This window comes from Falco rusticolus, chromosome W, assembly GCF_015220075.1.
Source record: "Falco rusticolus isolate bFalRus1 chromosome W, bFalRus1.pri, whole genome shotgun sequence".
Taxonomy (NCBI): domain Eukaryota; kingdom Metazoa; phylum Chordata; class Aves; order Falconiformes; family Falconidae; genus Falco; species Falco rusticolus.
Window position 1 is genome coordinate 6,934,088 of NC_051209.1, and position 16,447 is coordinate 6,950,534.

The 16,447-nt window shown below is 48.6% G+C and overlaps 1 protein-coding gene across 15 annotated transcripts in view; it reads left to right on the forward strand.

Moving 5' to 3' along the window:
- The window catches only part of LOC119140863 (transcription factor 4-like), a 233,835-nt gene that overhangs the window by 200,657 nt on the left and 16,731 nt on the right, over positions 1–16,447 (forward strand). For 10 of the 15 annotated variants that reach the window (XM_037372503.1, XM_037372505.1, XM_037372501.1 and 7 more), the window contains 4 exons: positions 9,044–9,111; positions 10,389–10,467; positions 12,953–13,029; positions 15,229–15,432. In XM_037372503.1, coding sequence (XP_037228400.1) covers positions 9,044–9,111; positions 10,389–10,467; positions 12,953–13,029; positions 15,229–15,432 — 428 coding nt within the window. The remainder of the gene's footprint in view (positions 1–9,043; positions 9,112–10,388; positions 10,468–12,952; positions 13,030–15,228; positions 15,433–16,447) is intronic. The other 5 variants (XM_037372502.1, XM_037372500.1, XM_037372511.1 and 2 more) reach the window with 2 other exon arrangements.

A 16,447-nucleotide genomic window follows, 5' to 3' on the forward strand; every position in this document is an offset into this window, starting at 1 on the left:
TGATTTTATCGTCTTTAGTGACTTAATCGCCTGCAGTGCCACGTGAAGTGATACTTCTGTATCACGACATTCCTCCCCTTCAGTTCTTTGCCGGGTTTCCACGTGGTGTGGGGGAAGCGGCGACAGCGGCGTGTCCCTGTGAGGGAGAGAGCCGCCTCTGACATTGCCGAGAGTGGCTCTGTAAATTAAGAGCATACCTCTGTGTACTTAAATGCAGGAAATAAAAAAATATTGCTTTGCCTCTATCTCAGAGCAAATAAAGCAAATTAAATAATTGGTAAATAGGGAACACATCGCTGGTCACGTTTCACATTACACACATGATTCTGTATTGGATGACTGCAAGCAGGACTAATGCAGTAAGAATGGAGGGTGGGTTCAAACATTAATACATGGGCATCATATTTTTCAATGTCTTCGAACAAATAAGAAACTAAATACAGTCTCTTCTTAATTTGTCACTGTCTGAGAAAAATGTATCCCATTTCAGGATGGCATTTTTGTGCTCAATCTTGCCATTCCATTTGAGAGTTCTTCCTTTACAATGTATTGCTGCTTTTGTGTGCGTGACACGTGAAAATCACTCTCTTTTCTCCCTCAAAAGAGGTCTAATAAAGTCCAGTTTAATTAAGCCATCTTTCCACCCGTTGCACAGAAGCCTTACAGAAACATTTAGGGATGCAGAGTCTTCCAGAGGGATGTAAACAGGTAGGAGTGCAAATGCAACCTCCTGCCCCTGCGCTTCGAGGAGCCACCTAGAAAAATGCCTAAATTTCCCGTGTAAAAACTGCGTCCAGATTTTCATCTGGCTTCGTCTGCTGAAAAACCCAATCTGTGAATCAGAAGAGCAACAATTCAAAGATGCAGATTTTTTTAGCAGCTGTAAATATTCAACAAGCCATACTGCTGGGCTGTGTCAGAACAGAGGGCTGCAAAAGTATTTCTTGTGTCTGAGTGCAAGTCCTGTTCTCCTCCTAAGCTGGTGAACCTCCCCTGAAGGCTGGGCACACGCTCTCCTTCCCCGATCTCCCTGGGGAAGCCATCTGAGCCAGCCCAGCCAGGAGCTGATGTGCCCCCATCCCAGTCCCTGGGTGAGAGGACCAGGAGTGTGGTGGCGTAGCCCTGCTGGGACAGACCCCAGCAACGGTCGTGCAGCTCGGAAAGGCAGCAGGAAGAAAATCCTTCCAAGGGACGATAGGATGGCATTGGCGGTGGTTAATTTTATGCTAAGCGTTGGCTTTTTATTTTCAAGGTCTGAAGCAGTGCGATGTTTAAGCAACCAGTTATTGAGATTGAGCGCCTTTAGCATACGCTGTACAAGTCTATCATATCCATCTGATGCACGTATTAATCCTACTTGCTGCTTTCACTTCTAATGACATGTTGTTTGTATGACATTATGCACTGTGACATGCAGCTTTTCCAGGAGAAACATTATGTGCATTTCCCCTTGAGGCACTGGTTTCACAGTAATTTTATTACCAGAGCAGTCACATAATACTGCACTGTATATTTTACAAGAATGTTAAGCTTACAGTTACAGGAGGGTGGTGAACTGTCGCGCAGTATAAGAAGAATATGACTTTTATCCAGCAATGTCACTTCCTCATAATTTGGGAAGATCATCAGCTGTGAATACCGAGATGGTGCAAGTTTTTCCGCTCTTTGTAACACAGAAACATAATTTCCAGTCTGCTGTTTCAGGAAGCGCTATGCCATCAGAACAGCGTGAGTTCGTACTAGAATTTAAACTATAAAAAGTCTGGCTGAAATTCTCTAATAGAAAGCTCCAGCCTGTCGGTTACACTAGATGCTTTGCTAGATACAATTATACTCACCGAGATACCGATTCCTGGAAGTTTATTCAATAATCTAAGATTTGCAATCAGGATCCCACCAGAAGGATGTGAAAAGGCTGTACTTCATCATTCTGTCCTTTCGCTTTCCAGTGCAGAATTATACTTTGTAGAAAAATGCTGAGAAAGTTTTAGGAGATGAACTATAACAATAAACACACTCTTCAACAGAGTTAGAATCAATCCATCAAAAGGTCTTTCGTGATGCCTTCAGTACATTAATAGCGTTGTGAGCGGGGGAATAGCTCACAAGCAAAAGCGACAGCTTTGGCGGTGTTTTCAGGTCCTGGTTTACAATCCTCTTCCCAAGTTATCTTCGTCTTCTGCATCACGCCCAAGTTGGCTGATGTTTTGTGTCGGTGGAGCCCTGCCTGCTCACCAGGGAAGCCAGCGTTCAGGCTCACGTGTGCCCAGCTGTGTTCTCTAATATGAAGGACATTTAAACTGGTGCCCTGGTTTCAGCCAGGATAGGGTTAACCCACAGCAGCCAGTTTGAGATAAAGACCGGCCTTGGTAGATCAGAAATGCCTTGCTGCTTCGGGCAGGCATCATCTAGCTTAGCATTCCGTGGCAATGTGTGATCCCAGGCATCTCTGCAGCTCCTGCCCTTCATGCTGCCCCAGCAGCCAGGGCTGTCGTGTCAGTGGGGCTGGGGGGGGATGTCCCTGCCTGCTTCCTCAGGGACCTGTTCATGGACCTGCTGTCCGTGCTGTCATTGATTCCCCTTGGAAGCGGCTGAAGCTGGCTGCGCGCTTGCTACCTGCGCTGGGGAGATGGACTTCTCTTACCTGTTTTAATTTGTTTTCCTCCTGAGTGTTGCCTTGCTCTTGCCCCAAACCCGTGTCCACCATCAACTAATGAATTGAAGCCTTTCTTCCAGTCCAGATTTGGCTGCTCCATCCCAAAAGCCCAGTTAAAGCCCAGTGCAGAACTGTCGTGCATAACCTGCGCCTTTCCAGGTCTGGAGGAGGTTTGTAGTGTTCCTCGTGCCGGGTTGTTTGGTGTTTTGCATAAGAACTCGAAAGCATCTTTCCTTCATGTCCTGATGAACCAAACGCTCATCCATGCAGGGGTCCTGTCTCCAGCAGAGACTCGAAGGATTTCCTTGGGAGGAATATAAGAACAGAGCAAGCATATATGGTACTTTCCCAGTCGTTCCAGTGCTGGGTGCGGTGCCGAGTATTTAAGCAGCTTGACTTTCTTCTTTGTGAAGTGACCCAGCCTTTCCTGGCAGCTTGGCCTGGCACAGTGACCTTGTGCACTTGGGAATGGTGCTCCTCCTCTTTCCTTCTGACTCTGTTCCCTCAAGACCCACTGTCGTCCTCCCTGCTCCTCATGTTGCCACAAGCAGCAGATGGGAGCCTTTCTGCCCTGGTGTTTGGGTTGACGTAGCCTGCATCATGCCCCACTGTGGCGGTCCTTTTTCCAAGCTGGAGAATCCATGTTGAGTCTGTCCTCTAAAGGAACTACCCTCTGTTTTTTCTGACTTTGCTTCTCTTCTGTAGACCTTGATGCTCTTTCTTGATGGACTTACCAGATTTTTACTCTGTATCCAAAATACAGGTGTGTCGTAAATTCACAGAGGGACATAACTCAAGGGGAACCTGCCTTCGCAGGGGGTTGGACCAGACGATCTCCAGAGGTTCCTTCCCACCCCGACCATTCTGTGATAACAGGCTTCAGGGTTGTCTCTGCTTTTTGCCCAACGTTGCTCCTTGTGGGGGTTTTCTTGGGGGCAGCGAGGGGCTGGTTCTCCTGCTTTACCATCAGCTCAGGTTGTCAGCTGATGGCACACTGTAGCTCTAGGTTTCCTCCTCTTCTTGGGCTGGTTATAGGTAACAAGAGCCTGCTGGTGTGTATTTATGGCATAAGGCTTTTTTCACCCCATGTTGGTTGCCTGGTGTTTTTCACGAATGTATGGCATTTATTGCCCAGCACGTTAGTGTTACAGGAGCTGCTCTTTACACGTAACATTTGAGTTTATTATCGTGAAGCGGGGTCTTGCCAAACATCACAACCTTGGCGTGTGCCATGTCTTCTTCCAGGCCATGTAGGAGTATGTTGAACAGTACAGATCTGCAAAACTGGGAATTTTCTGGTAATACTTCTCCCTTATAAAGCTAACTACTAATTCCTGCTCTTGTAGTCTCTAGTCTCAATCATTTCTTAATCTGCCAGACTATCCTCACCTCCCTGTTATCTGAAGACAGTTTAGTTTCTTTAAGAGCCTTTGTGAGGTGGCTTTGTTGAAAGCTGAGAGTACAAATCTGTTACATTTTCTGGATCTCCTGCATCGGTGTGCTCATCACGTTTTCAGAAGAATTCAGATTTGCAAGATGTGCCTTCCCCCCACAAACACCATGTTGGTTGGGTAGTGTGGTGGGTTTATCCGTGTGTATATTGCTCTTTGTTCTCTCTCCTAGTAGACAAGTCAGGTTTACATTCTGGTGGCTCCTTGAATTTGCAGAAGATGGTTTTCAGTGTTGGTTTTTAATATTTTCTGCCTTGTTTACTTCAGCACTAGGTTGGTCTAAGTAGTCAGTTTTACAGTGTGGTTAGAAGTTAGGCTCTTTTGTGTTTGAGTTTCTTGAGAGTTCTTAGAAACGTCATTTGGATCTTCTTTATTTTTCTTTTTATTGATTTATTTTAAAGCCTTTACATTGACGCTTCAGTTGGAGCCAATTTTTCTGACTAATCCCTTATAAAATATCATCTGTCCCACGGCAAGGCAAGTGAAAAGAATCTGTTTAGCATTTCTGCTGTTACCCTTTTTTTCCTTGAATTCTGCTGTTGCATCTTGGTTGTTTGCAGGCCCCACCAACTCTCCGTCATTGTCCTGATTTCTGATGGGCTTGAAAAAGCTTTTACTATTAACTTTGAAGCCATTGATTGTCTTGCCTAAGATCCCCCCTCTTACACAACCCTTGCACAATACCTTATGGTTTTCTTTCAAAAGCTGAAGGGAAGCAGAAGAGCCCTTGATAAACGGTGACAGCCTTTTACTGAGGTAGGAGCGGTATCTGTTCTGCATCCTATGTTCTGCAGAGAGGAAAACCACCTGAGGATCGGTTTTACGCAGAGGTGACAGAGCAAGGCGGACCCTGCCATGGTGACCCTCCACTTATTTCCGAGTTTGTTGAGCCGGGTTTGGCGCGCCTTCGCAGGTTACCTTGCGAATGCCTCTGCCGGGAAGATGGATAGAGCTGCTGGGGAAGCACCATCCACAGTTTTCATCAGATTACTCTTCGGTGCATGGTGACAAATCTGATGCCAGCTGGGCTGGGCTGCAATCCTTCTTCCCACGACTCTTCCCCGGCGGCTGCTCGTGCGCGAGGAGCGGGGTCTACACAGACGTGCTGTGAGTGTCTGCATCCGTCTTCATGATGCATGCCCCAGCCTAGTCCAAACACACTTTCTTGCTTTTCATATACATTTTCTTCCATTCGGGGTGCTGTTCCAGACACCAGCAGTGCTTGTCTGAGCTCGGGTAAATACCCCAATGGTTTAAACCGGGCAGCTGTAGTGCAGACCGAAGCTGTCAGCTAAGCCTGGCCCTGCCCAGCCTTTGGGGCATCAGCGGCCATATTTAAATAAAAGTGATGGACCAGCAACTGTGCGATATTAATAGAAACAGTTGATTATATTCCATAGCCATTTCCTATGGAAAGCAGCACTGTACATTACCTTTCTCTATAGAGATACCCTGGCTTGTCTTTTCCTATGAGATCTGGTTCTTACTTCTGCAGTGCCCGCTCCCGGGGTAACGTTAGTGTTCCCCTCTCGCTCACGAAGTCTTTGCGCTCTTGCAGCAGGCACTCCTTGCTGTGTTTCTTCTTAAGGCACTGTTTCTTTGTTCTTCCTTCAAATAAAGGGTTTTCTCTAGTCATCTCCAGATTTCCATCATGTCCCTTACATTACCAAACTGACAGCTACAGCAAGTCCACATGGTTAGTGATGTAAGAAAGAAAAACAAGACATTAAAAAACCCAGCTGTGTGTAAGTAATCCCAGCTATTCCTGTGACATGAACACTTTCCAAAGATCTCTGTCTACTTATGTTTATCTTGGTCTTCCACGCAGAAGGAGCCGTGGTTCCCTTCCTTTGCCCCCTTTGTCCACTGCCCCAAGAACCCAAAGTGCCCGGGGTGTGCTCCCCACTCCTCCGACCGTTCCTTGGGCTCTTGCAGCCTACAGCTCAGAGCCGTCCCACCTGGGCTTGCATCTGGGGTTCATGTTCAGTAGCCACCAGTGGAGGATGTTCTTCTGTATGAATTTGTCCAGTTCCTTTAAAAATCTGTTTATATGGTTGGCCTTTGCATACCTTAAGGCAGGGGTCCTCAAACTAGGGCCCGTGGGCTGGATACGGCCCCCCCAGGGTCCTCAGTCCGGCCCCCGGTATTTACAGAACCCCCTGCCAAGGGTTGGGGGAGGAAACCAAGCAGCCACAGATGACCTCCTGCCACTTCATCCACGTGCCGGCCCCCTGGTTAAAAAGTTTGAGGACCCCTGCCTTAAAGCAACGAGTTTCCCCATCTGACTGGATGCTACTGAAAAAAACCAGCTTTATTTTGTTTCAGTCTTTAAATGGGGAGAGCAACGAGTAACGATGTGAGCTCGCCTTCCCCGTGTTACAAACCTCTACCATATTGCTTTCCAAGCATCCCCTTCCCAGTGAAGCTCCTTCTTCTCTGCCGAAGGGAACTTTGCACCCTGCTGCCCATCCCTGTGGCTCTCCCTGTATGTTTTCCAGGCCTACCGCAGTAATTTGTCTTCAAAGTCTTTCAGGAGAAGTTTAATATTGGGTATATCTGAAGAATTCCTTTGTTCTTAGCGGTAACTGATGTAAGCCGTGGCCCGGCTCGGCACTGTCAGGTTTCGGAGAGCACGTGGAGCAAGACTGTGGTTCCTGCATTCGCTCCTGCCGCAGGACCAGGGCAGCTCATCTCATCAGGAGAACCCGGCCTTCAGACAGACAAAAGCAGGGCTTAATTTTAGAATAATGCAGTTAGAGTCACTTAGAAAAAGGAGAAAACAATGCATGATTTACATTTAGATTCACAGTTCACTTTAAAGTGAAGTAACTGAATTTCTGGACATCTGCCTGGTATTATTCAAGTCGCAAACTGTTAGATTGTGATTTGCAACATTAAATTACCCTGATCAGTTGTATCTCTATCTGACACTGCCTGTTCTATCTGTCTTCACGTTTCTTTCTGTGTCTTTCTTTATACATCTTGATGCCTAATTTCAAACTGAGCTGAGATCGCAAATAAGCTGCCATTGGCAGATGAGCACATTTTCAAATATGCAGTAAGAAAAGTAAAAGTTTAACTAAAAAAAAAGGGGAGAAAAAGAAGTCGGCAAAGACGTGCTCGCAGACCGCATGGCACTCATTTGTCTAGCAGCATCTGGCATGCACATAGACCCCGAGGCCTTTCCAGAGGAGGATGCTGAACCATCCGAGTTACGCAGTCCGGTTCAACGTAAAGATGCTGCATTTCTTAAATTGGATAACAGGCACATTGTATTTGAGAAATACAAGGAAAATGCTGTTCCGTGCCATTCCTTAAGGTTTCTGAACTAGACCTTGCAGAAGCTGCTATGAAAATGCAGGGCTTGAGTGGGGGAGTCAGTACCCCATACCTCTGACAGCACAGACAGGGTACCTGCTGAGCAAGGACAGCTGGGCTGGAAGGGGCAAGGGGTGGAGGCTAGGGATGAGGCAGTGGATGAGAGAAATGCGTTCAGGGTGGGAAGATCAGAGGAGGTGGAGCAGCAAGGTTGCTCTGGAGGGGGACGGCAGGGCATCCCCTGGACCACAGCTTTCCCAGCTGCTGCCGTGGAGCTGCAACGTCCGCAGGCAGATTGGCTCATCTGCTTTGAGTGCTGGGCCAGCTGCATTTGGTTATTAGCATCTGTAGTTCCACCAACAGTTACAATCGGAGAGCTGTAAAATGGATCCAACCCTGCTCCTTCCCATGCCTTGCGTATTTAACTGAGTAATGCTGGGGTGAAACTTGGAGGAGGCTTTTTAATATTACTTTTTAATGACCAAAAAAAAGTGCTTGCGCTTGCACTTTGTGGTACAACTGTGAGCAATTTGGTCCCAGAGTCCTTTTCCTGGGGGATGCCCCTGGCTCGAAGCAGGGCTTGGTTTGCTCCTGAAGTCCTCTGGGCACAGGATCCACAGCCTCGTGGTGCCGAGGGGCTTGAGGGGGAGACGGGGGGGCTGAAGCCCTTCACACCCTGCTGCATACGGGATCCTCTCCTGCCTCAGCCCTCCCAGATGTTAATCCAGGCTTTCGGGGATGGTTACCGATGGCTTGTTTCTCATTTTCTGGCCGCCTGGCTTAGAGTCCTGGGAGGTGAAAGCAGAAGCGTTGGTCGTGGGCAGCAGCCAGGCAGAGCTGCACTTTCCATTTCTAAATGGCCCATATAGATGCTGAAACTGGTGGGGTGCTCCATCCGTAGTTTTCTTTCATTTCTCCTGTAGTGGAGAAGTTTCCAACCTGTCACCTGAGCATGAGAAACTGGTGGCCTGCTACACCATGATTTTTCTTGCCCTAAATTCCTTATGTAAAAGGTGCAATCCCATCACCTGAGAGATGGTGAAAAATCAGTTCATGAAACGCTCACGGGATGTTCAAGTGAAGTCTGCAGGAACACTTGGGAAAAGTCCCTATGGAACTTAATGTCCATAAAACACACTTTGAGAAATATACAGAGGACCAGGGTCACAGAGCGAATGAGGAGACAACAAAATACTGGGTAGCTGCTTATTGATGGAGCTTTGTCCTTGCCTTGCGAGGGGAGCTAGGGCTGCCGGGAGCGGGGGGCAGGGGAGGGGAGCCCTTCCCAACCCCAACCTTGACTCGCTGCACGCTCGCATGTTTTCCATACCTTTGAGTATCTTCTACTGGTAGAAGCCTGTAAAACCCACATGGCCAAGTACTATCAAATATGCCATGTATTTTTTTAAAAAAACAGCATGGCAAGTTTATATTTTACCTGCAAAAATGGAGTGTGAATGTGTTTGGTATCTACCTTAGCAAACAAACTAATAGTAATTAAAGAGTAATTTTAATGTAATTAGCATTAAAATGCAATTAAATGAAGAGTAAGTGGACCAGGAATAGAAATCAATGGTGTCTTACTGTCTGTTTTTACATCGAGTCTTTTGTTTTTCAGCAAACAGAGGAAGTGGGGCAGCAGGCAGCTCGCAGACTGGTGATGCGCTGGGGAAAGCACTTGCCTCTGTAAGGAAATATTTACTTTGGAATACACATTTACCGTTTTGAAAGTGTGAACTTTAATCAGAATTGGACGCCTGGAGTTTACGAAGATGAACAGCAAACGGGAGAGATCTGGTCTCAGAGGTCACCCATGTGGAGTTACTGCCAACTGAGATATTGAACAATCAGTGCCAAATGGCGTTTCAAAAGTTGGAGACTTAATTGTAGGGTAGAAGAGAAATGGCAAGAGGGGAAGCCTGGTCACACTGCCTGGGTGCCGAGGCTCTGTGTCTGTCAGTCTGGCACACACTGGACCTCCTAGGGCGAGGGAGGTCTGAGCAGAACCTAGCGGCAGGATGACTTCTGCATTACCGAGCCATCCACCGACAGGATTCCTTTTGAATTTGTCTCTCCAATTTCTATTTTTCATGACACTTTCCACCTATTCAGTTCCCATGGTTGCTGTTAAAGTCAGCAGTTACCACCTCTTACCCGGCTAGCTGGGGTACGGCACTTTTCCAGCATCAAAGTGGGAGGCAACGGTGCTGTGCCCCAGCTATCGCTGTGGTACCAGTTGGCACAGGCTGGCTTTTAATAAGGACCACTATAGTTATTTTCTGGGCAGAGTGGGTTCCATTGAGTTCTCATGAGAGTTAATTTTTTTTTGCATATTCTTCAATGCTTCATTGAAAAAGACGAAAAGTCAGACTCTAGTTTGCCTGAAAGAACCGATACAGTACAGAATCCACTTCCAAGTGGTGCCCTGACAAATGGCATGGGTGCTGAGCGGGGATGCCGCAGGCAGTGGCACCCTCGCCCAGGCACGGGGCATGTGGGGGCTTTCTCACCAGAGCAGTGGACGAGTAGTTGGAGTTGGCTGCTGCAGATTACCCGCTGTGCCAGGGTTTAACATGCTCCACTCCCTTTGCTTTCTTTTGGCCATTAAGAGATTTCAGCATATTGAAAAAGCAATTTTCAGGCGTGCTTTAAGGCCTTGTTGAATGACAGTCATTCGTAAAGTAGTCTATGCAACGAAAATGTGTATATCTACCATAGCAGATTCGTGTGCCAATCAGCAACCATCGTTTAATTGGCTAGTATCTGTTCCCATCAAAAGGGGTCTGTTGTCTAGCTTCCTGCATCTAATACAGTTTTGTCTTTATAAAAATATTAATATTTTAATAAGAGGCTTTTTAACCTGTCCTGCTTTCATTTAAATGAACTGAATGCATAAGAATTCCATATTTCTTTCTGCATCAGTTTGTGATGGCTTTAGATTAATTCTGTATCATCTTTTAAAGATCTATTCTCCAGATCACACCAACAACAGCTTTTCATCAAATCCTTCAACTCCTGTTGGTTCTCCCCCTTCTCTCTCAGGTATTGTTGTTACAATTCTATTTTACTGAACATTTCAACCTATTTTTTGGTAGGAGATGCCTAAATGAGCTCCTACGGTACTGGGTGTGAGATGCGCATCCAGCCGGCAGCACCAGGCGGTTCCCGTATTGCTGGGCAAGCATGCGCAGGTGCCTGGTGGCCCCCCAGAGAGGAGCAGAGAGGTGGCCCACACGCTGTATTGCCAGCACAGAGAGAAGGTCGTTGCAGCTCTCAGGCGGATGCATTTACAGAAAAGCAGTGGGTTTATGCATCCTTACGCCCTCGGGGTCTTGCAGCAGATGCTTTCTGCCCTGCACAGAGCATGTCCCCGTGCCGTGGCCACGTGGCAGGGTGGCCACACCAGGGACATCTTGTACGTTCCCCCCATCCCCTCCCAGGGCTGAAGCAAATGCCTGTTTGATCTATAAAATGTGCCTGGGGACAAACTGAGCCCCTGCAGATCCGGCTGATTCATTTTACACTTTGTTGACAATAATTGCATATTTTAACTAAACCCACTTTACTATTAAAAGCTTAAACTGAAAAGATCCAGAGGCCCAGGGTAGTTCTCATGAGCATCAGGTGCTTTAAACGTTTACCTGAATACATGCAGATTTCTTAAGCCCTGAAAGGTTTCAGCTAGGGGGTTGGGCTTCTCCTCCCACACAGCGCCTTGGGGGGGCCTCCAGGCTTCCCACCCCCTCTTTGAGACGAGGTCACAAGTGAGCAAAGACACCACGCTCCTCTTTCTGCACGAGCCCTGAATCCTGTTAACCTCGCCGGGAAACCTGAAGGGCAGCCGAGGTGGCCATGTTTCTTCTCTGTGGGGCACAAGGAGCAGGACAGAGATGGAGGATGCTCCTGGGCTCCTGGTCCCTTATGGCGGTGCCCCAGGCTCCAAAACCTCGTAGTAGCTCTGCAGCCATGAGAGCCTTGGGAAGGAGGGCTGGGGAGAAGCTGGTGTGAGTCCTACCAGGGCAGGATGAGGGCCAGGGGGGCACCACGTCCCCCTCCATCCCACTTGCCTGCCGTGAAGGAGCACCTCCCGGTGGGGTGGCATCCAGCCAACAACTATCCCTGTGCAGCCGCCCCTAGCAGGGGATGGAGGGACCACCTTGGCCTGTCATAGCTTGGGGAGGGGTCTCACACCTCAGAAAATGACGTTTTGCCCTTACTTAGCCTGGAATCGCCCCTGAGGTGTAGCACCCCCAGCACCATGTTCCTCCTTCCCGATGGAAGGGGTCGAGGCAAGGAGGAAGATCCCATGCTAGGTGGGGCTGCGTTGCTTTCTGCAGGCTCTACTGGGTAAATAGGGAGAACTGAGTGTCAAAATAAATAAAAATAAGGAGTATAAGTGCATTTCAATAAGAGCTGAAAGTGTTTAGCATGCAAAACGCTTTCCCTCATGAACATCAAGGGCTAGTTAAAAATTATTTCCAAAGTAAAGATTGCTGTTCATTGCTCCATTCAGTGCTGCAGCAAAACTTCAGCTAAAAGCTCCATGGGGACCAGAAAAGGGAAGATTTAAGTTTTAATTAGAACTGACATAATTTTGACACTTACGAGAAAAAAATCTTAACTGTGAGAACCTAAAAAAAAAATTGCCATGAGTTCCACCCTGGCCTGTCTCCATCCAAGCAAATGCCACTCAATGTAGATGTTAAGATTAAAATTCTAATATTTCCATCTTAAATTCTTAACCCCGTTTTATGAGATCATTCAGAAGATCACCCCTTCCAAAGAGCATTATAAATTGTCCAAGTATTTTGCTATATATATATAAAAGCTTTTGGGAAAACACTTGAAAAAAACTTTTTTTCCCCCACGTTTGCTTTGCCTCTTTCACGAGGGCAAATTTTTCCTTAGAAAACGCTGCTGGAGCCCAGGAGCCCTTTTCTTCCCACAGCAGCAGGAACAGATTTAGAGCAGCAGATACAAAGCAGGCAGCGTTCGGTCAGCCCTTTGGCGGTCTTACCGGGCCAAACCAAATAATCTGCCCGAAGAGAGCGCCAACCTTATCAGCGTCTACGTGAATGTTGTGTGCAGTGCTTTTACTGACTGCTTTTTTTTTAAGATTTTGTAAATTTGAGGGTGGGATGACGTCATCAGTGGCACTGAGTGTGTCTCGAAGCCAGGCTCGGAGAACGGGCTGGGCTGGCGTAGGGGTCCAGCCTCCCTGCAGCCCCCTGCGGCTGCGGAGCTTCTCCTTCCACCACCGAGACGTTTCCTTCTCCCGGAGCCTCTCGCAGCTCCAGCTGCTGAATGAATGCAGCCCTCTACGCAGAGGAGCAACCTGGGGGAACTTTGTGGCCTGCATCTACATACTTTGCTACAAAATACCTTTTTTTTTTCATCCATGTGTATTTTGGAAGTTCTCTATAGTCTATCTGGAATACGGCATTTACATGTCTACAAAACTGTCCAAAAAGTTTGAAAGAAAGTTTTGTTTGCATAGTTCTAATGGTAATTCCAATTTTACTATTAGCAGGCACAGCTGTTTGGTCTAGAAATGGAGGTCAAGCGTCATCATCTCCCAATTATGAAGGTCCCTTACACTCTTTGGTATGTTTTGATTAGTGACCTCCTCTGCCTCAGTATTTTACTTGCTGTTCTTTCCATTTCTCATCCATTCTTCTCACACAGGTTTTAATTTTGTTAGTGACCGCTATGCCCTCGGACTTGATTTTATCACCTCTAAATTCGTATCCTGGGTGCCCTGTGCTCGAGATACATGATGTGGTTTGAGATGCTGCTGGCCAGGGTCTCCTGTTTGACAGGGGACTTGGTGTTGAAATCTACCGAAAAGGGGAATGAGGACCACAGAAAGAGGGGAGGGGGAGCAGGCAGATCGAGAAGACAGGAGTAGGAATCTGTGGTGGCTGTCACACAGGACAGAGCATCTGTCAGTCCCATGGAGCGAGGGAGGGAGGGAGCGCGGCCGATGCAGCAGGGATGGCTGGAGTCCTCTCCCTGAGAAAAGCCAGCTGGCTCAGCTTGCCAAGCCAAGCTGGTCCTAAATTGCATGGCAGGGAGGGTTACGGGGATGTCAGTAGGATTTGTTCCTTTTCCTAATGGAAGGATGAAGTCCGAGTTGGAGCTGGCCAAAAGCACGTTAGGACAGAGAAGAACTGTAGAGCCCCATGTCCTCTGCCTCGCTCTTCTTGGTTGGCTGCTGGTCTCCGGTGGGAATGTAGGGGGTTTCACTGACCCGTGTGAAATGCCTGACATATTGTTGGGTGTCAAATAAACAGCGCTAGAGCCTAAAAGTTTTCTTAAAATAAAAGTGATGGGATAATTCCCGAGAGCACAGCATTGAACCCCCCTAGTATGGGGCAATGCATCAAACCCGTTGACTTCATTAGAAGATTGCCAGAGTTGGGAATTAGTAGGGACTATTTTTTCTGCCCCGATACAGAAATCCTTCTCATGATGGACTGTGATATTTTCTAGGCTGTCTGTCTTCTGCAGGTTTTTGAGTTATTTTGGTTTTTGGAGAGCAATGGGTTGGTTAAGAGATTTGATGAAGAGATCCATAAGCTATGCCTAATTATTTTTACAGCTGGGGTTCCCCAGTGCTCAGGGACTGTCCTGTTGAGCTTCCCCCTTTGGTATTTTATTAATGAGCAAAGACTCCAGGTGCCCAGGTCTGCATGTGGCTTGTGCTGGGGACAGCTGAGGATGGTGGTGGAGCTTGGGGGAAGCAGAACAGGGGTGGGAGGGGGGGGGTGTCTGCGGACAGCATGGGTCCCTCTTTTCGTGGAGCAGCCAGTGCAACAGGCAGGCTGAAGCCTCGAGTTTGCATTCCCTGCAGCCCATTGCTTCTCCTCATCCTTGCCCTGCCAGCAGCACGCCTCGAGGGCTGGGTTTTGGCTTAGCAGGAGCCGGGTGTTGGGAGGCAGGAGCTGGGGGAGCAGCGGTGGGGGTTCTCAATGGCTCTCCCCAAGGCTGTGGGTGGGCTGGCTCTCGGGATGGTCGGAGAAGTGGGGGGTGCATGGATGTAGAGACCCCAATGGTATTGCAGCTGGAGGGGGGGGGGGGCAGTTTGGAGCAGCGCTGCACCCCTGGCCCCCTGGGACTGCCCCAGCTGCTAGTCCTTGCTGCATTGCTCACCGGCCATAAGCTGCACAGGTAGGGAGAAGTGTTTATTGCTGCTTTTGCCAGTGAGAAAAGTGGTTGCAGGATGCGTACCTGTAGGGAAGAAATCCAACTAGCAGCAAGGGACTGTAGGACCTGGTAGTTTCTCTTTCTGTCTTTGTGTGTGATCCTGGGATTAGATGGGGGGAGGAAAATCCTGGTCAGAGATTGATTACAATTAGAGGTATATTTGTTTTCTTTACTTCTACTTCTTTTTTTATTTTTTTTTCAAGTATCACTAAAACTTTTCAAAGACATAGAGGGCAACATATGTACTGTAATGATTATGTTCATGAGGAATCATTGAACCTGTTTTGCCCATGAAAATCAAAGCTGTACTCGTGTTAACCATGCTCTCTCCTTCCCCACAATGCTACTCTAAACATTGCCCTAGGGAAACAAACCCACTTCTTTCAGGGGAAAAAAAAAAAAGGCAAAAAAAAAAGCCAAAACCAACAAAAAAAAAACCCAACAAACACCAAGGGGTTGAGAAGGAAGGACTGGCTGTATCAGTGACCGTGCCCCCGCGTGCCCCATGCACACTGGCAGCAGCGCCTCGTGCCTGGCGCTGGGCAGCCCTGCGCGTCTGCTGATGCTCTTCCCGCTTTGTTTCTCGCACAAAAACAGCAAAGCCGGATCGAGGACCGCCTGGAGAGACTGGATGATGCCATCCACGTGCTGCGCAACCACGCGGTGGGGCCCGCCACCGCCATGCCAGGGGGCCATGCCGACATGCACAGCTTGATAGGGCCGTCGCACAATGGAGCCATGGCCGGTCTGGGCTCCAGCTATGGCACCGGGCTGCTCTCCGCCAACCGGCACTCACTCATGGTAAGCCACGGGACTCACCGGTGGCACTGGAACTCCCTGATAGCCAGGGCTTGGGGAGGGTGAAGGGTGGGTGGGTGGGTGCAAGGGTCGGCAGCTTCTCAGAGGTGTGGTACACCAGCACGTGTTGGTGGAGGGCACAGTGCTGCCTTGCCTCATTGCAGTGGGTGATGGCAACGAGTGCCCCCGGGGGTGTTTGTCCCCACAGTGCCCTCAGCCCGGCTGGTACAGCTGCTGTCCCTGGCACCGAGCTGCTGGGCTCAGCGTCCCACCTCGTCAGCCATCCTCGCTAACATGGCCGGTGTTGGCTGAGGGCATGGGCGTGTTGAGAAGTCACTGATGGGCGCTGTGGGGTGGGGGGGTGAGGGGCAGCAGCCTCATGGCAGTGGGGCAGGAGCATGCGGTGGGAGCAGCCCCACAGCTGTGGGGCAGGCATACACCAGCAGGATGAGGTTGGGCTGCCCTGTGCCTTTCCAAGGGTGGTTTGTGTGGCTGCACCGCCCCAGTTTACCCTTCTCACAGGTGTTTGCACAGCGGTGCAGACTGGGTGGGTGTGCACATGCATGGCGGGGCATGAGGGGGGTCGAAATCCTTGGGGTCATTTATTCTTTTGCTTCCAGGGCAGGTGAACATAAATTCACTGCCCCTCCCCAGGTCCCTGTTTCCAAAAAGAAAATGCTTTCCTTTTTTTGCTTTCAGAAAGTTGTCAGTAGTGTTGCGTTTCGCTGGGGACCCACCGCTTGCTTGGGAAGCTGGGTGCAGTTTGGGGTGTAAGGCTGGGCTTTGGCGTGCAGGGCTGGAGAAGGTGTAAGGACCAGGAGCTCATCCTGTCCTCATTTTAAACACGTGCTTAAAGCTGGGGGAGAAGGTAGGTCAGGATTAAGAGCTGCATGTTTCCCCCGGGATGACGTGACCATTCCATGATGCGAAGGAAATATTTTGCAGTTGCTTTCTCTCTTGCAAAGGAAAAGCCTGTCTCTTCAATCTTTTTCCTAGTTTAATATGTCACAAAAATAAG